General features: G+C 42.7%; 3 protein-coding genes and 2 pseudogenes across 10 annotated transcripts in view; all 5 read right to left on the reverse strand.

The window, feature by feature from the left end:
• The window catches only part of LOC118112000 (protocadherin alpha-C2), a 169,813-nt gene that overhangs the window by 62,250 nt on the left and 83,752 nt on the right, over positions 1-23,811 (reverse strand). The gene's annotated exons all lie outside the window — the stretch shown is intronic.
• LOC118112048 lies at positions 777-3,654 on the reverse strand (annotated as a pseudogene).
• LOC124852067 lies at positions 3,969-6,897 on the reverse strand (annotated as a pseudogene).
• Positions 13,045-14,017, reverse strand: zgc:123181 (uncharacterized protein LOC735300 homolog). Its single transcript, XM_047340553.1, has one exon. The coding sequence runs from the start codon at positions 13,755-13,757 to the stop codon at positions 13,146-13,148; it is 612 nt and encodes a 203-aa protein (XP_047196509.1). The 5' UTR covers positions 13,758-14,017; the 3' UTR covers positions 13,045-13,145.
• LOC124852064 (protocadherin alpha-8-like) lies at positions 16,887-21,009 on the reverse strand. Its single transcript, XM_047340540.1, has one exon. The coding sequence runs from the start codon at positions 20,265-20,267 to the stop codon at positions 17,799-17,801; it is 2,469 nt and encodes an 822-aa protein (XP_047196496.1). The 5' UTR covers positions 20,268-21,009; the 3' UTR covers positions 16,887-17,798.

Here is a 23,811-nt window from a genome sequence, read left to right on the forward strand (position 1 = left end):
AGAAATTATTAGGTTTACCTTTTGAATATTTAATGTGACAACCACTAGTGGATAGAAAAGCTAAACACTTTAGTGGCTGAACGAGTAATTGTAAAGTACAAATACTCCAACATACCAGAAATAAGATTACAATGAAATTTAATACCATACTTTACATTGCCCATTTTAGGAATGAGGCATAAATTAAAGAGATCATGTTTTTTCCAGCATGGTAACGAAACCACATACAACCATCAGTAAGTCTAGCACCATGGACAGCGAATTTTCACTGCATTCAGTTTGAAGAGACTTTGCAAAACCTCAGCTTAGTTAAACCTGTTTCATATGAGGTTACAAGCTCAGCACCAATGCAATCACTGTTTCAGTTCAGACAAAACCAAGTTGAATTCTTGTAATCACTACTAGAATGTTGCCAACATGAATAAAATAATCATGTTTTTCAGCTGAAAGACACAAACGCAGGGTTCTCCCGCAGAGAGTAATATCAAAATACTGACTATGAACAAGTTCAATCCTCCCAAAGCACCATAACCATTTTACTTTTAAAAAGTTGATACGTGGAATCTTGCTCAAAACCGCCGGAGGTAGATTTACATGGCGTCAATTGGGAAAGGGCTAGAAATTGTTATACTTGTGATCCAGCAAACAATATAAAACATTTAGTTTCCTTAAAGTACTACACATACTGTCATGAAAAGTTAGATTAGTTGATGCAACAAGTGCAATAGATTGTCAGACTGATAGTATTTCTTTCCCTAATTTATGATGTCATTGGATTTCTGCTGTATTGCTTAAAATAATAAGCAGTTAGGAAATCTTGTGTTTTTGTCATTGTTACATTTTCCAAGCATCCAGCACAAATTGCCTACCTTGTCTTTGTTGGGCAAAGTCTGAGTCCTGTTGAACGTGTCTCCCCATTAATACTGATCAGCTCTGCATCTACAGGCGGAAACTGTGCGGGAAACCACGACGTCACTCTTGAGCGTGTCTGAGCTGAAGCAGACGTCATACTGCTGAGTAGCATTAGAGTAAGACCAGCTCCCGTCAGGGTGGGTGGTGATCATTGGGGCGCTGTACCTGCTGAAACTGCTGTCTGTCCTGTGGCATTTGACAGCTATTAAAGTGATGAGGCTCAGCAGAAAGATGACTGACACCGACACAATCCCGATCAGCAGATACAGGTTTAAATCAGAGAAGCCATCGTCCTTTGTGGGCACATGTCTGAACTGAGTCTGGATGTCAGCTGTGCTCTCAACCACCACCACATCTATAGACACAGTAGCTGATAGGAGGGTTCTCCGTTATCAGAAACCAGCACCACCAAGGGTGAGTTTTCAGGTCATTGTCACTCATTCTCCTCTTAGTCCTGATTTCCCCGGTGCTGGTTCCGATCCGGAAGAGGTTGTTTCCTTTGGGCTCAGAGAGGTGATAAGAAAGCAGCGCGTTGTATCCAGAGTCTGCGTCTACAGCCCTGATCTTTGCCACAAAGTATCCCGCTTCAGCAGAATAGGGGATGCTCTCACTGTTAACGGAGCCGTGCTCAGAATATGGAGAAAGAACCGTAGGACTGTTGTCATTCTCATCCAGGATAAAAACGTTCACAGTCACGTTGCTGCTGAGCGGAGGAACACCAGAGTCTGTGGCCTGAACTTTAAACTGAAACGTTTTCAACTCCTCGAAGTTAAAAGCCTGCAGACTGACTATATCTCCTGTCTCTGAGTTGATGTTTACAATAGATGAAATTGGAATATTTTTTTGAGAGTTATCTAACAACCTGTAAGTCAGCTTTGCATTACTGTCCAAATCAGGATCAGAAGCATTTATCGTATAAATAATGGATCCTGTTGGACTGTTTTCTTTCACATAAATTTTTATCACAGGCTCCATGAAACGAGGTGCGTTGTCATTGACATCAGAAACATGAACAGTAATGACCCTGGTGCTGGACAGAGGTGGAATTCCTTCGTCTGCAGCTGTAATGGTGACATTGTAAAGAGAAGTGTTTTCTCTGTCCAATGGTCCATCTACTACTAATGAATAGTCATTTTTGTAGTTGGACTTGAGTTTAAAAGGAACAGAGCCCTCTACCTTACAGTTAACTACACCATTGTTTCCTCCATCTGTATCACTCACTGTGAGAAAAGCAACTATTGTCCCCAGCTCTGCGTCTTCTTTTACAGGCGTCATCAGTGACGTCACTGATATCTCTGGGACATTGTCATTCACATCAATTATCTCTATCAATAATTTAGCATGTGCGCTACGAGGAGAGGTGCCTTGATCCATCGCTTGAACTCTGACCTCATAAGCAGGAGTCTCCTCATAATCTAATGTTCCTTCACAGTAATTTCTCCAGTTTCTGTATTTAGATCAAAAATACTTGATGGATCAACGTTACCTCGTTTGATCAAAGAATACAGGATCTTACTGTTCATGCCCTCGTCTGCATCGGTTGCATTTAACTTAATTACAAGTGAACCGGGATTCGCGTTTTCTTTTACACGCACTTTATAAAGAGATTTACTGAAAGTTGGTATGTTATCATTGGCGTCTATTACATTAACAATCAATTGTATAGATCCGGATCTAGGCGGTCTGCCTCCGTCAACAGCCGTCAGGACAAGTTTAATTACCGACTGTTTCTCTCGATCCAAAGGTTTCTGCAGCACTAACTCAGCGGACACTCCGTGTTCTCCACCGCTTTGCACATCCAGAGAGAAATGTTCATTTTGACTCAGCTTGTACGTCTTCACTGAATTCCCACCGATGTCTGCATCTACTGCTATGGGGAGAAGATATCGCTCTCCCGTCAACGATGATTCAGAAATATTCAAATAATACGTGTTTTCAATAAAAGCAGGTGGGTTGTCGTTTACATCCAAAACATTGATCTCGACGCGGTGTGCAGTCATGGGGTTGTTTAAAACAGCTTGTATTTTCAACAAGCATTTTTCCACATTTGAACAAAGCTCTTCTCGGTCTATTCTCTCGTCGACAAAGATGTTTCCGGTCCGCAAATTCACGTCAAAATATTTCTTACTGTAACTCGAAACAATGCGCAGATCTCTGGCCACCAGTTCCTGCAGGTTAACGTTTAAATCCTTTGCGATATTCCCCACTACAGTGCCTTTGTTCACCTCCTCGGAAATCGAGTAGGATAACTGCGAGGCGGTCCAGTCACAAAGACAAAAGAACGTTACGACGTGAATCCAGATGAGCTCACTTTCTCGTCGGATATACATTGTTGATACAACATAAGAACTGAGCCCAGTCGATCATGTATCCTCAGCAGTGATATTTCCACCCAAAGCTAGATTGTTGTGGCGAAGCTCCTGCCCTGCTCGTGACGGAACCTTCCGTGGGTGTACTAAGGGCTGATGACGATATCATTTTTCCTCAGCAGGGAGGAGTTTTGGACGTACACGCACACATTCATGGTTACGGTCTCCTGCGACCTCATGCGGTGAATGATGGGAAATGAAATACAACCCAGTGTGTAACACATGGCCATCTCATTCAAAACTTTATGAATGACAGAAATTATTAGATTTACCTTTTGAATATTTGATGTGACAACCACTAGTGGATGGAAAAGCTAAACACTTTAGTGGCTGAACGAGTAATTGTAAAGTACAAATACTCCAACATACCCAGAAATAAGATTACAATGAAATTTAATACCATACTTTACATTGCCCATTTTAAGAATGAGGCATGAATTAAAGAGAACATGTTTTTTTCCAGCATGGTAACGAAACCACATACAACCATCAGTAAGTCTAGCACCATGGACAGCGAATTTTCACTGCATTCAGTTTGAGGAGACTTTGCAAAACCTCAGCTTATTTAAACCTGTTTCATATGACGTTACAAGCTCAGCACCAATGCAATCACTGTTTCAGTTCAGACAAAACCATCTTGAATTTGTGTAATCACTACTAGAATTTTGACAACATGAATGAAAGAATCATGTTTTTCAGCTGAAAGACACAAAGGCAGCGTTCTCCCCGGCAGAGAGTAATATCAAAATACTGACTATGAACAAGTTCAATCCTCCCAAAGCACCATAACCATTTTACTTTTAAAAAGTTGATACGTGGAATCTTGCTCAAAACCGTCGGAGGTAGATTTACATGGCGTCAAATCTGAAAGGGCTATAAATTGTTATACTTGTGATCCAGCAAACAATGTAAAACATTTAGTTTCCTTAAAGTACACACATACTGTCATGAAAAGTTAGATTAGTTGATGCAACAATTGCAATAGATTGTCAGACTGATAGTATTTTTTTGCCTAATTTATGATGTTATTGGATTTCTGCTGTATTGCTTAAAATAATAAACAGATAGGAAATCTTGTGTTTTTGTCATTGTTACATTTTCCAAGCATCCAGCACAAATTGCCTACCTTGTCTTTGTTGGGCAAAGTCTGAGTCCTGTTGAACGTGTCTCCCTCATTAATACTGATCAGCTCCGCATCTACAGGCGGAAACTGTGCGGGGAAAACCACTACGTCACTCTTGAGCGTGTCTGAGCTGAAGCAGACGTCATACTGCTGAGTAGCATTAGAGTAAGACCAGCTTCCGTCAGGGTGGGTGGTGATCATTGGGGCGCTGTACCTGCTGAAATTGTTGTCTGTCCTGTGGCATTTGACAGCTATTAAAGTGATGAGGCTCAGCAGAAAGATGACTGACACCGACACGATCCCGATCAGCAGATACAAGTTTAAATCAGAGAAGCCATCGTCCTTTGTGGGCACATGTCTGAACTGAGTCTGGATGTCAGCTGTGCTCTCAACCACCACCACATCTATAGACACAGTAGCTGACAGGGAGGGTTCTCCGTTATCAGAAACCAGCACCACCAAGGGGTGAGTTTTCAGGTCATTGTCACTCATTCTCCTCTTAGTCCTGATTTCCCCGGTGCTGGTTCCAATCCGGAAGAGGTTGTTTCCTTTGGGCTCAGAGAGGTGATAAGAAAGCAGCGCGTTGTATCCAGAGTCTGCGTCTACAGCCCTGATCTTTGCCACAAAGTATCCCGCTTCAGCAGAATAGGGGATGCTCTCACTGTTAACTGAGCCGTGCTCAGAGTATGGAGAAAGAACCGTAGGACTGTTGTCATTCTCATCCAGGATAAAAACGTTCACAGTCACGTTGCTGCTGAGCGGAGGAACACCAGAGTCTGTGGCCTGAACTTTAAACTGAAACGTTTTCAACTCCTCGAAGTTAAAGGCCTGCAAACTGACTATATCTCCTGTCTCTGAGTTGATATTTACAATAGATGAAATTGGAATATTTTTTTGAGAGTTATCTAACAACCTGTAAGTCAGCTTTGCATTACTTTCCGAATCAGGATCAGATGCATTTATCGTATAAATAATGGATCCTGTTGGACTGTTTTCTTTGACATAAATTTTTATCACAGGCTCCATGAAACGAGGTGCGTTGTCATTGACATCAGAAACATGAACAGTAATGACCCTGGTGCTGGACAGAGGTGGAATTCCTTCGTCTGCAGCTGTAATGGTGACATTGTAAAGAGAAGTATTTTCTCTGTCCAATGGTCCATCTACTACTAATGAATAGTCATTTTTGTAGTTGGACTTGAGTTTAAACGGAATAGAGCCCTCTACCTTACAGTTAACTACACCATTGTTTCCTCCATCTTTATCACTCACTGTGAGAAAAGCAACTATTGTCCCCAGCTCTGCGTCTTCTTTTACAGGCGTCATCAGTGAAGTCACTGATATCTCTGGGGCATTGTCATTCACATCAATTATCTCTATCAATAATTTGGCATGTGCGCTACGAGGAACAGGACCTTGATCCATCGCCTGAACTCTGACCTCATAAGCAGGAGTCTCTTCATAATCTAATGTTCCCTTCACAGTAATTTCTCCAGTTTCTGAATTTAGATCAAAAATAGTTGATGGATCAATATTACCTCGTTTGATCAAAGAATACAGGATCTTACTGTTCATGCCCTCGTCTGCATCGGTTGCATTTAATTTAATTACAAGTGAACCGGGAGACGCATTTTCTTTTACACGCACTTTATAAAGAGATTTACTGAAAGTTGGTATGTTATCATTGACGTCTATTACATAAACAATTAATTGTATAGATCCGGATCTAGGCGGTCTGCCTCCATCTACAGCCGTCAGGACAAGTTTAATTACCGACTGTTTCTCTCGATCCAAAGCTTTCTGCAGCACTAACTCAGCGGACACTCCGTGTTCTCCACCGCTTTGCACATCCAGAGAGAAATGTTCATTTTGACTCAGCTTGTACGTCTTCACTGAGTTGCCGCCGATGTCTGCATCTACTGCTATGGGGAGAAGATATCGCTCTCCCGTCAACGATGATTCAGAAATATTCAAAAAATACGTGTTTTCAATAAAAGCAGGTGGGTTGTCGTTTACATCCAAAACATTGATCTCTACGCGGTGTGCAGTCATGGGGTTGTTTAAAACAGCTTGTATTTTCAACAAGCATTTTTCCAAATTAGGACACAGCTCTTCTCGGTCTATTCTCTCGTCGACAAAGATGTTTCCGGTCCGCAAATTCACGTCAAAATATTTCTTACTGTAACTCGAAACAATACGCAGATCTCTGGCCTCCAGTTCCTGCAGGTTAACGTTTAAATCCTTTGCGATATTCCCACTACAGTGCCTTTGTTCACCTCCTCGGAAATCGAGTAGGATAACCGCGAGGCGGTCCAGTCACAAAGACAAAAGAACGTTACGACGTGAATCCAGATGAGCTCACTTCGTCGGATATACATTGTTGATACAACATAAGAACTGAGCCCAGTCGATCATGTATCCTCAGCAGTGATATTTCCACCCAAAGCTAGATTGTTGTGGCGAAGCTCCTGCCCTGCTCGTGACGGAACCTTCCGTGGGTGTACTAAGGCTGATGACGATATCTTTTTTCCTCAGCAGGAGGAGTTTTGGACATACACGCACACATTCATGGTTACGGTCTCCTGCGACCTCATGCGGTGAATGATGGGAAATGAAATACAACCCAGCGTGTAACACATGGTCATCTCATTCAAAACTTTATGAATGACAGAAATTATTAGATTTACCTTTTGAATATTTGATGTGACAACCACTAGTGGATGGAAAAGCTAAACATTTTAGTGGCTGAACGAGTAATTGTAAAGTACAAATACTCCAACATACCCAGAAATAAGATTACAATGAAATGTAATACCATACTTTACATTGCCCATTTTAGGAATGAGGCATAAATTAAAGAGATCATGTTTTTTTCCAGCATGGTAACGAAACCACATACAACCATCAGTAAGTCTAGCACCATGGACAGCGAATTTTCACTGCATTCAGTTTAAGGAGGCTTTGCAAAACCTCAGCTTAGTTAAACCTGTTTCATATGAGGTTACAAGCTCAGCACCAATGCAATCACTGTTTCAGTTCAGACAAAACCATCTTGAATTTGTGTAATCACTACTAGAATGTTGCCAACATGAATGAAAGAATCATGTTTTTCAGCTGAAAGACACAAAGGCAGCGTTCTCCCGGCAGAGAGTAATATCAAAATACTGACAATGAACAAGTTCAATCCTCCCAAAGCACCATAACCATTTTACTTTTAAAAAGTTGATACGTGGAATCTTGCTCAAGACCGCCAAAGTGACAAAATACATGGCGTCAAATCTGAAAGGGCTAGAAATAGTTATACTTGTGATCCAGCAAACAATATAAAACATTTAGTTTCATTAAAGTACACACATACTGTCATGAAAGGTTAGATTAGTTGATGCAACAAGTGCAATAGATTGTCAGACTGATAGTATTTTTTTGCCTAATTTATGATGTTATTGGATTTCTGCTGTATTGCTTAAAATAATAAACAGATAGGAAATCTTGTGTTTTTGTCATTGTTACATTTTCCAAGCATCCAGCACAAATTGCCTACCTTGTCTTTGTTGGGTAAAGTCTGAGTCCTGTTGAACGTGTCTCCCTCATTAATACTGATCAGTTCCGCATCTACAGGCGGAAACTGTGCGGGAAAACCACTACGTCACTCTTGAGCGTGTCTGAGCTGAAGCAGACGTCATACTGCTGAGTAGCATTAGAGTAAGACCAGCTTCCGTCAGGGTGGGTGGTGATCATCGGGGCGCTGTACCTGCTGAAGCTGCTGTCTGTCCTGTGGCATTTGACAGCTATTAAAGTGATGAGACTCAGCAGAAAGATGACTGACACCGACACGATCCGATCAGCAGATACAGGTTTAAATCAGAGAAGCCATCGTCCTTTGTGGGCACATGTCTGAACTGAGTCTGGATGTCAGCTGTGCTCTCAACCACCACCACATCTATAGACACAGTAGCTGACAGGGAGGGTTCTCCGTTATCAGAAACCAGCACCACCAAGGGGTGAGTTTTCAGGTCATTGTCACTCATTCTCCTCTTAGTCCTGATTTCCCCGGTGCTGGTTCCGATCCGGAAGAGGTTGTTTCCTTTGGGCTCAGAGAGGTGATAAGAAAGCAGCGCGTTGTATCCAGAGTCTGCGTCTACAGCCCTGATCTTTGCCACAAAGTATCCCGCTTCAGCAGAATAGGGGATGCTCTCACTGTTAACGGAGCCGTGCTCAGAGTATGGAGAAAGAACCGTAGGACTGTTGTCATTCTCATCCAGGATAAAAACGTTCACAGTCACGTTGCTGCTGAGCGGAGGAACACCAGAGTCTGTGGCCTGAACTTTAAACTGAAACGTTTTCAACTCCTCGAAGTTAAAGGCCTGCAAACTGACTATATCTCCTGTCTCTGAGTTGATGTTTACAATAGATGAAATTGGAATATTTTTTTGAGACTTATCTAACAACCTGTAAGTCAGCTTTGCATTACTGTCCAAATCAGGATCAGAAGCATTTATCGTATAAATAATGGATCCTGTTGGACTGTTTTCTTTCACATAAATTTTTATCACAGGCTCCATGAAACGAGGTGCATTGTCATTGACATCAGAAACATGAACAGTAATGACCCTGATGCTGGACAGAGGTGGAATTCCTTCATCTGCAGCTGTAATGGTGACATTGTAAAGAGAAGTGTTTTCTCTGTCCAATGGTCCATCTACTACTAATGAAAAGTCATTTTTGTAGTTGGATTTGAGTTTAAACGGAACAGAGCCCTCTACCTTACAGTTAACTACACCATTGTTTCCTCCATCTGTATCACTCACTGTGAGAAAAGCAACTACTGTCCCCAGCTCTGCGTCTTCTTTGACAGGCGTCATCAGTGACGTCACTGATATCTCTGGGGCATTGTCATTCACATCAATTATCTCTATCAATAATTTGGCATGTGCGCTACGAGGAGAGGTGCCTTGATCCATCGCCTGAACTCTGACCTCATAAGCAGGAGTCTCTTCATAATCTAATGTTCCCTTCACAGTAATTTCTCCAGTTTCTGAATTTAGTTCAAAAATACTTGATGGATCAATATTACCTCGTTTGAGAAATGAATACAGGATCTTACTGTTCATGCCCTCGTCTGCATCGGTTGCATTTAACTTAATAATGAGTGAACCGGGAGTCGCGTTTTCTTTGACACGCACTTTATAAAGCGTCTTGCTAAAAATGGGCGGATTATCATTGGCATCTAAAACATTAACATTTATTTTGAGTGTACCCGATCTCGGAGGTTTTCCTCCATCCACAGCCGTCAGAATAAGCGGAATTAGCGACTGTTTCTCTCGATCCAAAGCTTTCTGCAGCACTAACTCAGCGGACACTCCGTGTTCTCCGCCGCTTTGCACGTCCAGAGAGAAATGTTCATTTTGACTCAGCTTGTACGTCTTCACTGAGTTGCCACCGATGTCTGCATCTACTGCTATGGGGAGAAGATATCGCTCTCCCGCTGACAGCGATTCCGAGATGTTTAACCAATAAAACTGTTCAATGAATTCTGGCGAGTTATCATTTATATCTACCACACTAACCTCAATGCGGTGTGCATTCATTGGATTGCTTAAAACAGCCTGTATTCTCAGGGAGCATTGTGCTGTGTTCGGACAAAGCTCTTCTCGGTCTATTCTCTCGTCGACAAACAGGTTCCCGGTCCGCAAATTCACGTCAAAATATTTCTCACGGTAACTCGAAACAATTCGTAGATCCCTCGTTTCTAGATCCTGTGCATTCAAGTTCAAATCCTTTGCGATATTCCCCACCACCGTGCCTTTGTTCGCCTCCTCTGAAATGGAGTAAGATAACTGTGCAGCGGACCAGTCACAAAGACAAAGCAGCGCAAAGATATGAATCCAGGCGTGTATATCGTTTTCCATCGTTGTACAATGAACATTAGATCCCCGCTAGTCGTTTACGTCCAGTTTATGTATGTATATCCGTCATAAACACGAATATCCAGCGGCAGCAGCAGCCCGTCTCGCCACCTACAACCCCAGTGTCTTCTCTCAACTGACGGTTTAAGGTCTCCCGTGCAGGGAGGAGTTTCACACACACAATCCAAAAAATAAATCTATGGTCTCGAGCGACATCACGTGGTAAACGACTCACACGTCAACACAAATGGTTCACACAATAGTTTCGATGTATGAACACAAAATCAAAGATTATTTTTAGTGTCATAATTCATGTTACGCATTTTAATATTTAATCCTGAACGTTTTCAGTTATATATTTGAAAATGTACGGATCACTTCAAGTGTAAAATAACTTTCAACTGATGCAGTGTGTCCAGTAAGAGACCCTTACCCCTTAATTTCAGGAATTTCAGGCAAGATTCTTCTATAAAAATAAATGAGTTAAATTGTGAAGCAAATAATCAGCTAAACAGAATACAATTATACCACTCACAATGTTTTGTTTTTTACCTTTGAATTTAAATGGTTAAACAATAGATATTCAGAAAGGTCCGAGATTCCAAAGGTTGCTTAGACTCATTTCAGCGCCACGGAGAGCGCCGTACATTCAGGCTATAAACTGCAGAGATGCATTAAACTGATGCTACTTTCAACGACTTCCATCTCAGGACCATAGGACATAGACAAATAATAAGTAACCTGAAAACGTTAAATAAAAGTCCACCTTATAAGTGAGTCACTTGCTGTAGACCGAGGGACGAAGAAAGTTGACAGCACCAAGGAGAGATTTTTTTCCATTAGAGTATTACTGTCGATATTTACGGAAGGATTGTCATATTGCTGAGAGGTAGATATATTTCGTTGTCCTTTATAAGGGGGATGGAACTCACGCCTTAATTTATTTCTTAAATTGTCTATTTTAAAAATGTAGGTTTCGTTTAATTTTGAATGCAGGTATTTTGTTTTACGCAAAGCAGCTAATGGTATACATGAAAGACAAAATTTGCACTGATTGATTGTCTCTTACCTTGTCTTTGTTTGGTAAAGTCTGAGTCCTGCTATAAGTGTCTCCTCCGTTTATACTGATCAGTTCCGCATCTGCAGGCGGAAACGGTGCGGGGAAAACCACTACGTCACTCTTGAGCGTGTCTGAGCTGAAGCAGACGTCATACTGCTGAGTAGCTTTAGAGTAAGACCAGCTACCGTCAGGGTGGGTGGTGATCATTGGGGCGCTGTACCTGCTGAAGCTGCTGTCTGTCCTGTGGCATTTGACAGCTATTAAAATGATGAGACTCAGCAGGAAGATGACTGACACCGACACGATGCCGATCAGCAGATACAGGTTTAAATCAGAGAAGCCATCGTCCTTTGTGGGCACATGTCTGAACTGAGTCTGGATGTCAGCTGTGCTCTCAACCACCACCACATCTATAGACACAGTAGCTGACAGGGAGGGTTCTCCGTTATCAGAAACCAGCACCACCAAGGGGTGAGTTTTCAGGTCATTGTCACTCATTCTCCTCTTAGTCCTGATTTCCCCGGTGCTGGTTCCGATCCGGAAGAGGTTGTTTCCTTTGGGCTCAGAGAGGTGATACGAAAGCAGCGCGTTGTATCCAGAGTCTGCGTCTACAGCCCTGATCTTTGCCACAAAGTATCCCGCTTCAGCAGAATAGGGGATGCTCTCACTGTTAACGGAGCCGTGCTCAGAGTATGGAGAAAGAACCGTAGGACTGTTGTCATTCTCATCCAGGATAAAAACGTTCACAGTCACGTTGCTGCTGAGCGGAGGAACACCAGAGTCTGTGGCCTGAACTTTAAACTGAAACGTTTTCAACTCCTCGAAGTTAAACGACTGCAGACTGATTATATCTCCTGTCTCTGAGTTGATGTTAACCATTGTGGACACTGTCGCTGAATTAGTATTACTCTCGAGAAATGAATATCGCACCTGGCCATTCTGGTCAATGTCAGCATCAAATGCAGATACCGTATTAATAACTACCCCAACTTTACTGTTTTCTTTTACATAGACATTAACCACAGTTTCTTGGAAACGAGGAGAGTTATCATTTATATCAGAAACGTGAACAGTAATAACATTCGTGTTGGAAAGAGGTGGGGTCCCGTCATCGGTGGCTGATATGGTGACGTTGTAGGAGGAGGGAATTTCTCTGTCTAGAGCCCCGTCAACAACTAAAGAATAGTAGTTTTTATAGTTCGTCTCTAGTTTAAAAGGAACCTGATTCAAGATTTTACATTTAACTTCACCATTTCTTCCTCCATCCTTGTCCAGTACAGAGACAAGTGCAATAGCTGTACCTACATCAGCGTCCTCCTTTACATTATTGAGAAGTGACGTCACCGTTATCCCGGGAGCGTTGTCATTTACATCAATTACTTCAACCAGCACTTTACAGTGTGCAGACATCGGTGGCTGAGCTTTATCGTTTGCCTCTGCGCGGATCTCAAACGCAGTGTGTTCCTCAAAATCGACATTAGCTTTGACCATTATCGCACCCGTAATGGGATCGATATGAAAAAATTCCAATATGTGATCCTGGCCTTTACTTCTTAAGGAATACACAATCTCTCCGTTTGCCCCTTCGTCTGCATCGGTTGCATTTAGAGTTATCACCGTTGTTCCGAGTGGCGTATTCTCAAATATACGAGTTTTGTACAAGGGACTATTAAACACAGGAGGGTTATCGTTAATGTCCAAAACGTGTATAGTGACCTGCGATGTACCAGATCTCGGGGGAGTCCCTCCATCTATAGCGGTGACAGTGAGGTGTATCACAGGCTGTTTTCTCGATCCAGCGCCTTTTGTAATACTAACTCAGCCGACACGCTTTCGCCTCCTTTGTTTGTTGCGATAGAAAAATATTCGTTCGGTGTTAATTTAAACGCATTGACCGTGTTCTTGCCTACATCTGCATCGACGGCCTCCGACAACGCGAATTTCATTCCAGGCAGAGTATTCTCTGCTATGTCTATAATTTGAGTCTTTTCCGTGAATAACGGGTCGTTGTCGTTCACATCTTGTATATTTATTTCTAAGCGATACAGCTTCAGTGGGTTGTTTATCACAGCTTCGACACTGACAGTGCATTTTGTGGCTTTCGCACACAGCTCCTCTCTGTCTATTCTTTCATTAACGTAGAGAACGCCGCTCTTTACATTCACCTCAAAATATTTCCTCTTTGACCCACTAACAATCTGAAACATACGTGATTCCAAATCCTGGAGGCTGAGGTTTAAATCCTTAGCGATATTTCCAACTGATGTTCCAGGATTCACTTCCTCGAACACGGAATAGGAAAGCTGCACAGACTCCGCTTCCCAACAATACTCCAGCAACACGATCACCAGATAGGAAACAATAGACGTCCTCAGTGGTGCAGGCATATTTCCATTAGGTGATTTTTAAACAAAGATCCAAGGCAAGAAATCCCCGTCGAGAATTTCCCAAGCACCACAAAATACAACTTAAGACTGTAGGCTGAATATTGTTGGATATAGGGATAAAATAGATCGTCGCTTGAACCGTTCGTTCTCTCTTTGTATGAGGATGATGATTCAACCCGTCTACTAAAACTGGGAGGAGCGTGGACGTACCACATAGGACCCTCAGTGTCACGGTCTATATCGTCCCCGTGCGGAGAACTGCCACAACTACATATGTATGAATGTAATGCAAAAGCAGCTTGTATTTCCAAGTGAAGAAAGTTTTTAATTGTATTGTTAAAAATAATCAGAATTCCTACCAAATAAGAGGGAATATTCTGGTATTATTTCCAATAATTTCAGTTGACGAAATTATTGTTTTTGCTGTTACGGAGCAAATGAGCCAAACAGACAAAAGGCGAAGTAAAACATAGCGTCTGGAACACCACTGAATTGAGGGTATTTACTGTAGATATTTACGTAACAATTATCATATTGCTGAGAGGTAGATATATTTCGTTGTCCTTTATAAGGGGATGGAACGCACACCTTCATTTATTTCTTAAATTGTCTATTTTAAAAGTGTAGGTTTAGTTTAATTTTTAATGCAGGTATTTTGTTTTACCCAAAGCAGCTAATGGTTTACATGAAATACTAAATTTGCACTGATTGATTGTCTCTTACCTTGTCTTTGTTCGGTAAAGTCTGAGTCCTGCTATAAGTGTCTCCTCCGTTTATACTGATCAGTTCCGCATCTGCAGGCGGAAACGGTGGGGAAAACCACTACGTCACTCTTGAGCGTGTCTGAGCTGAAGCAGACGTCATACTGCTGAGTACTTTGAGTAAGACCAGCTCCCGTCAGGGTGGGTGGTGATCATTGGGGCGCTGTACCTGCTGAAACTGCTGTCTGTCCTGTGGCATTTGACAGCTATTAAAGTGATGAGGCTCAGCAGGAAGATGACTGACACCGACACGATCCCGATCAGCAGATACAGGTTTGAATCAGAGAAGCCATCGTCCTTTGTGGGCACATGTCTGAACTGAGTCTGGATGTCAGCTGTGCTCTCGACCATCACCACATCTATAGACACAGTAGCTGACAGGGAGGGTTCTCCGTTATCAGAAACCAGCACCACCAAGGGGTGCGTTTTCAGGTCATTGTCACTCATTCTCCTCTTAGTCCTGATTTCCCCGGTGCTGGTTCCGATCCGGAACAGGTTGTTTCCTTTGGGCTCAGAGAGGTGATAAGAAAGCAGTGCGTTGTATCCAGAGTCTGCGTCTACAGCCCTGATCTTTGCCACAAAGTATCCTGCTTCAGCAGAATAGGGGATGCTCTCACTGTTAACGGAGCCGTGCTCAGAGTATGGAGAAAGAACCGTGGGACTGTTGTCATTCTCATCCAGGATAAAAACGTTCACAGTCACGTTGCTGCTGAGCGGAGGAACACCAGAGTCTGTGGCCTGAACTTTAAACTGAAACGTTTTAATCTCCTCGAAGTTAAAAGCCTGCAGACTGATTATATCTCCTGTTTCTGAGTTGATGTTGACCATTGATGCTACGTGTGTACTCTTGGGCGAACTATTAATCAGGTGATACGCTGACTTTGCGTTTTCGTTTAAGTCTGGATCGAACGTCGTCAGAGCATATATTGTTGATCCAATGGGACTATTCTCTTTCACATAAACATTAATCTGTGAATCCAGGAACCTCGGAGGATTGTCATTAACATCAGACACGTGAACAGTTATTATGCTGGTGCTCGACAGAGACGGAGTTCCTTCATCTGTCGCTGTAATTGATACATTATATTGGGAAACACTCTCTCTGTCAAGAGTCCCATCCACTACCAACGAATAGTAGTTTCTATAGTTAGATTTCAATTTAAAGGGCACAGAACCTGTTAACTTACAGTTTGTCTCGCCATTTTTGCCTCCGTCTTTATCGGTGACAGTCACCATGGCAACAGCTGTGCCAATTTCAGCGTCTTCTTTCACTGGACTCATCAGTGATGACACAGAGATTTCCGGAGCGTTGTCGTTCACATCGATAACTTCGACTAAAACCTTGCAGTGCGCACTGCGAGGAGGAGTGCCTTTATCTCGCGCTTGAACACGAATCTCATAAGCTTGATTCTCCTCATAATCAATATCACCTTTCACGGTTATTTCTCCAGTTTTATCATTCAGGGCAAATTTACCATCAGGGTTTAAACGGCCCCTCTCTGTAAAAGAGAACAAAAGCTGACCATTAACACCGTCATCTAAATCAGTAGCTGTCAGCGTCAATAACTTCGTGCCTACATTTGCATTTTCAACCACTTGGACCTTGTAGAGAGATTTACTGAAGACGGGTGAATTGTCGTTAACATCCAGAACATTAATTTGTATCTGTAAAGTCCCCGTTTTGGGAGGTTTTCCACCGTCTATCGCAGTCAGCGTGAGTTCAATAACATCCTGTTTTTCTCGATCTAAGGCTTTCTGCAGCACTAACTCAGCAGACACACTCTGCTCACCAATGCTCTGTATGTCCAGCGAGAAATAATCATTCGGGTTCAATTTGTAAGTCTTCACCGAGTTGATCCCTACGTCTGCGTCATGAGCCACATGCAGCGGATGCCTCTCTCCGATATAGGAAGACTCGTACATATCAATTATACTTATTTCTTCCAGGAAAGACGGCGCATTGTCATTGATATCATTAACCACAACTTCAATTCGATGGAGGCTGCGAGGGTTACTCAACACCACCTCTATGTTTAAAGAGCACTTTACCGTATTCGGACAAAGCTCTTCCCGGTCTATCCTCTCGCTAACGAAAAGCACTCCGGTGTCGTGGTTAATGTCGAAATAGCGCTTGTTGTACGCCGAGGTAATTTGAAGACCCGCGGACTCGAGCCGTTGAACATTGAGATTTAAATCCCGAGCGAGATTCCCCACCGCCGTTCCTTTGTCCACCTCCTCTGATATCGTGTAGGATATCTGAGCCACGGACCATTCGCAGAGACAAAGCAGGGTGAAAAGCAGACCCCCAATGTTATTCCATTGTTCCCGAGCAGCCATCGCTGTTCAGAGAAAAAGCGACGTGTCCTGGTCACTGCCTTTTGGCCCGTCCGCGAAAAAAACACCACTTTTATAAATCCATTCTGACTGAGGTCCTCTCTCTTCAGGGCTTCACTCGACTGTACACTATCTCCACAAAGCACAGACAGATGATGACGTTTACGTGTTTTGTCACGAGTAGAGGAGGAGTTTCTTCTAAACTCTGAACACAATATTTTGGCATGGTCTCCAGCGACCTCTCGTGACACTTTTGTGTAAAGAATGACTGCCCAAAATATTATTTTCATCATGTACAGTGTAATTAATATTTTAGCCTGATATCAATAATTTGTGTTTTTTTTAAAGACTAAGTCAATGGGTAGACTGTTCATAGAGCCATTGTTAAGTTTAAGTTTAATTAACTTGTGTTGTTAATCGTTTTTATTCACATGATTTCTAGTTTTGTTGTTCTTTAACAGCACCTATGCCTTTTTATTTATTTTCACAATTACTGGACATAAGAACACAGGATATAAACTGCAAATCAGCACCACCACAACCAGCATCTGAATATCGGTGCAAAGAAAATAAGAAAACGATGTTTTCAGGACCATGGACAGCGACTCAAACCGGTTTTAATGCATTTCATGCCGTTGCTCAGAGTACTGCTTTGAAGATACCGAAGATACCGAAGATACCGAAGAAATCTGTGAACTTAGTTCACAGATTTCCTGTTTATCCCGATCAAAATGCCATCAAACCATTGAGAATTTGTTTTACATGCCACAGAGATAAATAGACTACAAACAAGAGTGAGATATCACCACTTTCAGATTTATGAGTGAGTTTGTGTGTGTGAGTATAGCTGGCCCCTATCAAATGACTAGACACAAGTGTGTGTGAGTATAGCTGCACATCATAGATATTTAAAGTTGAAAAATCATTTGCAATCCATTTAAATGTTTTAAAGATTTTGCACGCTTAAATGTTTTACAAAGCTGTGAAATCTGTTACAACTCACCTTGTCTTTGTTTGGTAAAGTCTGAGTCCTGCTATAAGTGTCTCCTCCATTAATACTGATCAGTTCCGCATCTGCAGGCGGAAACGGTGCGGGGAAAACCACTACGTCACTCTTGAGCGTGTCTGAGCTGAAGCAGACGTCATACTGCTGAGTAGCTTTAGAGTAAGACCAGCTCCCGTCAGGGTGGGTGGTGATCATTGGGGCGCTGTACCTGCTGAAGCTGCTGTCTGTCCTGTGGCATTTGACAGCTATTAAAGTGATGAGGCTCAGTAGAAAGATGACTGACACCGACACAATGCCGATCAGCAGATACAAGTTTAAATCAGAGAAGCCATCGTCCTTTGTGGGCACATGTCTGAACTGAGTCTGGATGTCAGCTGTGCTCTCAACCACCACCACATCTATAGACACAGTAGCTGACAGGGAGGGTTGTCCGTTATCAGAAACCAGCACCACCAAGGGGTGAGTTTTCAGGTCATTGTCACTCATTCTCCTCTTAGTCCTGATTTCCCCAGTGCTGGTTCCGATCCGGAAGAGGTTGTTTCCTTTGGGCTCAGAGAGGTGATAAGAAAGCAGCGCGTTGTATCCAGAGTCTGCGTCTACTGCCCTGATCTTTGCCACAAAGTATCCCGCTTCTGCAGAATAGGGGATGCTCTCACTGTTAACGGAGCCATGCTCAGAATATGGAGAAAGAACCGTAGGACTGTTGTCATTCTCATCCAGGATAAAAACGTTCACAGTCACATTGCTGCTGAGCGGAGGAACACCAGAGTCTGTGGCCTGAACTTTAAACTGAAACGTTTTCATTTCCTCAAAATTCAAAGACTGCAGACTGATAATATCTCCTGTCTCCGAGTTGATGTTCACCAATGTGGGGATTGAAAGAGATTTACTTTCACTGTTTAAAATCGAGTAGCTCACCTGACCATTGTTGCTGGTGTCTGCATCTATTGCAGTCACTGTTTTAATTACTGTTCCTACTTTGCTGTTTTCTTTCACATAAATGTTTATCACCGGTTCTGGGAAATATGGCATATTGTCATTAACATCAGAAATGTGAACAGTAATGACGCTGACATTGGACAGAGGAGGACTCCCTTCATCTGTAGCTGATATAGTTATATTGTACTGTGGAGTGACCTCTCTGTCGAGGCGCCCGTCAACCACCAAAGAAAAATAGTTTTTGTAATTTGTCTCTAACTTGAACGGGACGGTGTTCAAGATCTCACATTTTACTTCACCGTTTTTGCCACTGTCTCTATCTAGAACTGATACGAGTGCAATAGCAGTACCTGCACCAGCGTCCTCGTTCACTGTATTGAGCAGTGACGTCACAGTGATTTCCGGAGCGTTGTCATTTATGTCAATCACTTCCACCAGCACTTTACTATGAGCAGACATCGGAGGGTGGCCTTTGTCTCTCGCCTCTGCCCGGATCTCAAAAGCTCTTCTTTCTTCATAGTCGATTTTTCCTTTCACTGAAATGATCCCCGTGTCAGGGTCAATTTTGAAAACGTCCAGAATGTGATCCTGGTCCTTGCTACGAAGAGCATATACTATTTCACTATTTGGGCCCTCATCTGCGTCGGTCGCATTTAAGGTGAAGACTGCCGTACCGATGGGGATATTTTCCAAAATTTTGATTTTATAAAGACTATTGCTGAACATCGGTGCGTTATCATTATTGTCGAGTATATTTATTTCAATTTCTGATGTACCTGAATTTGGTGGCGAGCCCCCGTCTAATGCCGTTAACAAGAGCTGTAGATGCGGCTTTTTCTCCCGGTCTAGAGCTTTTTGCAGCACTAACTCTGGAGATATACTCTCCCCTCTTTTGTGTGTCGCAAGACTGAAGTATTCATTCGGACTGAGTCTATACGCACTAACGCCATGTTTACCAACATCAGCATCGCTTGCCTCCGATAACTCGAATCTGAACCCAGGCACTGTGTTCTCTGCGATGTCCAGTAGCTGGGATTTTGTGTTAAATGACGGAGAGTGGTCATTCACATCTTTGATTTCTACCTCGACGCGGTAAAGCTTCAATGGGTTGTTAATCACAGCCTCTACGCTGACGGTGCATTTAGGTTCATCCGTGCAAAGCTCTTCTCGGTCAATCCTCTCACTGACGTGAAGAAATCCGGTCTTTAGATTTACCTCGAAATATTTCCTCTTGGATCCGGTAACAATTTGAAACGAACGCGTCTCCAAATCCTGCACGTTGAGGTTTAGATCCTTGGCGATATTTCCGACATTAGTTCCCGGGTTTACCTCCTCTGAGACGGAGTATGAGAGCTGCCCAGACGCCGATTCCCAGTAACAGTCCAACAACAGCAGCACCAGATATGTAACAAAAGACCTCCTGCTATTCGGCAAAGTCATAATTCCGTCGAAAATGAACCAAGCATACATCCACAGCGATGTTTCTATTGTGGAATGGTGAGATGTGACAAAATTGCAGGCAGCGCTATGTCGACTTTCATATTTTAAAGACAAATAATCCACCGTGCGCCCCGTCTCATCCCGTGTCTCTTTGTGATGAAAACCCACAGTCCCTTCGTTTGCTTTAACTCAGGGAGGAGCCATGACGTGTCAGTGTTACGGTCTAAAGCGTCACCGTGTGGTAACTTTATTAAACTGCACACCTACAAAGTACACATTCTCATTCAAAAATGTGGACAACCACTGAATTATAAATGACACCGTGAGGCTTGGAATTGTTGTTTTTTTTAGATACAAATTACACAGTAAATTCGTAAATATATGGACATGGCTCACAGTTATTTTTAGCAGCACTGAAAGAGTGCTTTTTAAAAGTTAACGTGTAGAGTGTGCTGAGACATTTCTCTATCAAATTACCAAAATTACAACTAATTTGAACAGATATTCAACATCAAAATCAAGGCTGTACGTCTGACACAAGTAAAACAGCATCTTTAAACTTTGTATTGAGCAATTTATGTTTTAATCATGAAAGAGAACTTGTCTTTTCTCCATGACAGCATGTGGTAGAGTTTGCGTGCCTAGGAATCTAAATATCCAAGATGTAAATTGAAAACACAAGATTATATGGAGTTTAGGGTTTCAATAAATTAGTTGATTTACAATTAGTCCCAAAGTTACTCATCGACAATAAAACATTGAACCAACTGTTAAAGCAGGAAGTTGTGATGGCCAGCACATTTCTGACTTAAACCAGTCAGACAAAAACTCACTTCACACATTTTGAGTGAACAGTCAAACACTCACGTCTTCAAATTCTATCATCATAACTACAATTGCAATTATACTGCATAACCTATTGTAACTGGCTTCTTAGGAGAGAAGAAATATATACCTATTGGCCATATGTGAAGAGGCAGATCACAGTAAAAAACTGACGCTCAGTCCCACGGACAGTGACATAATTTAAATGCATTAGTTCGCAGCCAAAGCAGGGAACACTGAACAAGACATGTGGAGCAGGCCTGTAAGACTAGAACGTGTGACTTCCCGCCTTCTTTAACTCAAACTTAGACTGTCTTTCTAATGACAGACTGTTGTTAAACAAAGTCTTTTATTAAGGTTATTTGTGTGATTCTACTTTCAACATAACAATGAGACATTGGCTACAAATGTTCTTACCTTCTCCTTGGTGGGTAAAGTCTGAGTCCTGCTATAAGTGTCTCCTCCATTAATACTGATCAGCTCCGCATCTGCAGGCGGAAACGTTGCCGGGAAAACCACTACGTCACTCTTGAGCGTGTCTGAGCTGAAGCAGACGTCATACTGCTGAGTAGCTTTAGAGTAAGACCAGCTCCCGTCAGGGTGGGTGGTGATCATTGGGGCACTGTACCTGCTGAAACTGCTGTCTGTCCTGTGGCATTTGACAGCTATTAAAGTGATGAGGCTCAGCAGAAAGATGACTGACACCGACACAATGCCGATCAGCAGATACAGGTTTAAATCAGAGAAGCCATCGTCCTTTGTGGGCACATGTCTGAACTGAGTCTGGATGTCAGCTGTGCTCTCAACCACCACCACATCTATAGACACAGTAGCTGACAGGGAGGGTTCTCCGTTATCAGAAACCAGCACCACCAAGGGGTGAGTTTTCAGGTCATTGTCACTCATTCTCCTCTTAGTCCTGATTTCCCCGGTGCTGGTTCCGATCCGGAAGAGGTTGTTTCCTTTGGGCTCAGAAAGGTGATACGAAAGCAGCGCGTTGTATCCAGAGTCTCGTCTACAGCCCTGATCTTTGCCACAAAGTATCCCGCTTCAGCAGAATAGGGGATGCTCTCACTGTTAACGGAGCCGTGCTCAGAGTACGGAGAAAGAACCGTAGGACTGTTGTCATTCTCATCCAGGATAAAAACGTTCACAGTCACGTTGCTGCTGAGCGGAGGAACACCAGAGTCTGTGGCCTGAACTTTAAACTGAAACGTTTTCAACTCCTCGAAGTTAAATGAGTGTAGACTGACTATATCTCCTGTCTCTGAGTTGATATTAAGCAAAGCAGACAACGGCACTTTACTTTTGTCGCTAACTAATGAGTAGCTCACCCGACCATTTTCACTAATGTCAGCATCAGTTGCAGATACTGCTTTCAAAACGGTGCCAGCTGGACTGTTTTCTCCCACATACATATTTATTACACTCTCTGAAAACAGAGGCGTGTTGTCATTTACATCAGAAACCTGAACAATAACCACACTTGTGTTAGAGAGAGGGGGACTGCCTTCATCTGTGGCTTTAATAGTAATATTGTAGTGGGTAACGAGTTCCCTATCCAGAGCTCCGGCGATAACTAAAGAATAATAATTTTTGTAGTTTGTCTCTAATTTAAAAGGGACCGCATTCAATATTGCACATTTCACTTCACCATTTTTCCCACCATCTCTGTCAAGAACCGAAACAAGTGCAATGGCTGTACCAAGTTCAGCATCCTCCCTCACTGTACTGAGCAGTGATGTCACCGTGACGTCAGGGGCATTGTCGTTCAAGTCCACCACCTCCACGAGCACTTTACACTGAGCTGTTAACGGAGGCTGGCCTTTGTCCGCAGCCTGCACGCGGATTTCAAAGGCAGGATTTGCTTCAAAGTCAATCTTTCCTTTAACTGTTATTATTCCCGTTTGAGAATCGATTTCAAAAATGTCCAAGACACGGTCCTGATCTTTCGAATTCAGTAAATACACGATGTCTTTGTTTGGACCTTCATCCGCATCAGTTGCAGTCACTGTCACTACTGTAGTGCCAAGTGCTGCATTTTCCGTGATACTTGTTTTGTAGAGAGTTTTGCCAAAAACTGGAATATTATCATTGATATCTAGAACATTAATTAATATTTCTGATGTGCCTGATTTCGGAGGCGTTCCTCCATCTACAGCGGTCAGCGTTAGTTTAATCAAAGCCCGTTTCTCTCGGTCTAATGGTTTCTGCAGAACCAGCTCGGCTGACACGCTCTCTCCTCTGTGCACCACTAAAGAAAAATATTCATTGGGATTCAGCTTGTATGTGTTAATACTATATTTCCCGACATCGGCATCGTAGGCCGACAGCACAGGGAATGTAGCTCCCGGTAATACGCTCTCTGCGATGTCAATAGTTTGAGATTTGGCACTGAAAGACGGCGGATTATCATTTACGTCGAGAATATTCACTTCAATACGGTAAAGTTTCAGTGGATTATTTATCACAGCCTCGACGTTAATTGTACATTTTGTCGCTTTGGCACAGAGCTCTTCTCTGTCTATTCTTTCAATGACGTAGAGAAAACCTGACTTCAAATTTACATCGAAATATTTTCTCTTTGATCCAGTAACGATCTGAAACATACGTGACTCCAAATCGTGAACGTTCAGGCTCAGATCCTTGGCGAGATTTCCAACAGAAGTCCCCAGGTTTACCTCCTCTGAGACGGAATAGGAGAGCTGCCCGGATACCGCTCCCCAGTTATACTCCAAGACAACAAGCA

The sequence above is a fragment of the Hippoglossus stenolepis genome, chromosome 7 (genome assembly GCF_022539355.2).
Source record: "Hippoglossus stenolepis isolate QCI-W04-F060 chromosome 7, HSTE1.2, whole genome shotgun sequence".
Classification (NCBI taxonomy): domain Eukaryota; kingdom Metazoa; phylum Chordata; class Actinopteri; order Pleuronectiformes; family Pleuronectidae; genus Hippoglossus; species Hippoglossus stenolepis.

Excerpts from the sequence above, each read along its gene's own strand:
- zgc:123181 (XM_047340553.1), bottom strand. The coding sequence starts at position 13,757 with ATGCCTGCACCACTGAGGACGTCTATTGTTTCCTATCTGGTGATCGTG.
- LOC124852064 (XM_047340540.1), bottom strand. The coding sequence starts at position 20,267 with ATGTATGCTTGGTTCATTTTCGACGGAATTATGACTTTGCCGAATAGC.